Here is a 2457-nt window from a genome sequence, read left to right on the forward strand (position 1 = left end):
CTGGGGAGTGACTGAGTGTGGAAGGGGAAAGGAAAAGATCCATTTTCTCTGCAGAGAGTCTCTGAAAAATGAGATATGAAAATCCATTGATAAAAATCTCCACAATTGTTCGACATTCCCACTTAAAGACAGAATCTCTTTGGTGAAACCTGTCCATTGAAAGGAGGCAGACAGAGGTGTGAACTCAGGGCACTCAAGCCTGCCCCCATCAAGAAGAGTTACCAGGTTGCTCTGCAGGATGGCAGGCCAGGGGAATTAACACCTTTGCTCAGAGGGCCTAAGGGGTGGGGCTACCTCCTATAAAAGGAGAACATCCTTGTGCTCAGAAGCACTGCTTTTTTTGAAGGCAAGTCTCATCGTCTGGCTGCTGCAGACTAGAAGCAATTGGAAAGAAAAGAATGGCTGCCCCTGGGAAACCTCTGAAGGAGCTGCAGAGTGAGATCACCTGTAGCATCTGCAGGTGCTACTTCTGTGAGCCTGTCACCATCGGATGTGGGCACAGTTTCTGTCAAGCTTGTCTCTCCTCCAGCTGGAGAGGTGAAGCTTCAGCTTTCTCCTGTCCCGAATGCAGACAAGCTTCCCAGGACGGGGAGATCCCCTTAGTGAACAGGCGCCTAGCACAATTGACTGAGCTGGGCAAAGAAATCAGCTTCAAGCTTATGCAGAGCACTCAAGGACAGAGCCAGTGTGTCCCTCACCAGAAACCCTTCAAGCTGTTCTGTGAAGAGGACCAGACAGTACTGTGTGTGACATGTGGTGATAGCCCAGAGCATGGGGCTCACAAGATCTCCCCAATACAAGAGGCTGCTCACAAATACAGGAAGGAGCTCCAGCACATTCGGAGTCTTTTGGGGAATCATCTGGAGGAAGATGAGCAACTTCTTGCTCAGGAGGAGAAACCCGCTGTTGACTGGAGCAATTTGTTTTCAAGGGAATACTCCAAAATATACACTCTACTTTTGGATGAGGTGAAGTCCCTAGGAGTCCCTGAAAGGATAAGGCAAGAGCACAAGACCAACCAGGACAGACTATCCCAGCACCTGCAAACCCTTCAGGACTTCATGCTAGAGCTGCAGGCTCTAGCTCACCAACCCAATGTGGATCTGCTCCAGGATTCCAAGCACCTACTGAGAAGTATCGATGCTGTTTTGTCTCAAAGGGCCAAAGCTGTCACCCCAGAACTGATAGAACATCCCATCCCTGGCCTGATGGAGATTCTCAAGAGATTGCAAGTGGAACTCACCCTGGACCCCACATCAGCTGATTCCTGTGTTTCCGTTTCTGGGGATCTCAAGAGTGCCAAGGCTGCAGAGGACTGGCCAGAGGAGACTAAGCCTCCTGAGGACTTTCCTCTTCATTATGTCTCTGCTGAGCAGGCCTTCAGCTCAGGCAGTCTGTACTGGGAGGTGGATGTGGCTCAACTACCTCAGTGGGTCCTGGGGATCTACACCCCCTCCCTGAGGACTAGGAGGAGGAGTGGGAAGAAAGTGACCTGTACATCTCTGTTCCTGCTTCAGTGTGTCAAGAAGGAAGAAGATTACTATTTACGAACCTATCCTGGGCCATTGAACCATCGAGTGAAAAGCCCTTTCCCTCGCATTGGGGTGTACCTGCAATATTCCTCTGGCACTCTGGGCTTTTACAACGTTCTCCAGCGTTCTCTTATTTATAAATTCTATTCTATTCCCTTCACAGCCCCTGTCAAGCCCATCTTTTGCCCTGGCCCCCCACTTCCAGGGACAAAGCCTGGTCCCATGACTCTCTGTCCAGTGGACTCCCATCTTTGTTCCTGCTGCCATTCATCTCAATAAGCATTCTATAAGCAGGACTTCTTAACCCACCACTCTGCTCCCTGACCTTTCCCTGCAAAAGAATAAACATCACCTGTACTTCATGAAGAAGGGACTTCCTGGTCAGTAAATGGACAATAGTCTTCCACCCAGTAAGCTGAAGGACATCATTCCACAGTGTTCTGGCCTCTTGTCCTCCATGGATCTGCCTGTTTATGAGTTTTCACAGTCAATTGATTCTGTTGGAGGAGGTATGAAAACCTCACAAGAAGGGTATGGATTGCATATATTTCTGTTTTGTTTTGTTCCTAGGATTTAGCAAAACCTTTTTTCAAATCCTGTTCCCCTTGAATTACAATAAACAATTCTTAACAATAAAGATGACATAAATGCTAACATTTACTTTTCTCCTGTGTATTTTTTGTTTTTATTCACTCTATCCCGTTGTGCCCAACTGATTCCCCATTTGAAATCTGCTTAGAAAAGAGAGTGTAATGTTTTCCCGCTGACCATTTCCTTCTCCAATTCTTTGTAGAAATAGGGTATTTACCAGAATCTTTGCATGCATCTCATGAGCATTCCCCCTCAATTGGTACTTCATGGGTAAAGGAAATAGGAAGAGAAGGAGGGTCAGTTACACCATCAGCACCACCCATGCAACAGCTTT

The 2457-nt window shown here is 47.5% G+C and overlaps 1 protein-coding gene across 1 annotated transcript; it reads left to right on the plus strand.

Moving 5' to 3' along the window:
- The first annotated feature begins 398 nt into the window (after positions 1-398).
- LOC141543786 (tripartite motif-containing protein 43-like) lies at positions 399-1811 on the plus strand. Its single transcript, XM_074269511.1, has one exon. The coding sequence runs from the start codon at positions 399-401 to the stop codon at positions 1809-1811; it is 1413 nt and encodes a 470-aa protein (XP_074125612.1).
- Positions 1812-2457: the final 646 nt, after the last annotated feature.

This window comes from Sminthopsis crassicaudata, chromosome 5 (genome assembly GCF_048593235.1).
Source record: "Sminthopsis crassicaudata isolate SCR6 chromosome 5, ASM4859323v1, whole genome shotgun sequence".
In the NCBI taxonomy this organism is placed as follows: Eukaryota; Metazoa; Chordata; class Mammalia; order Dasyuromorphia; family Dasyuridae; genus Sminthopsis; species Sminthopsis crassicaudata.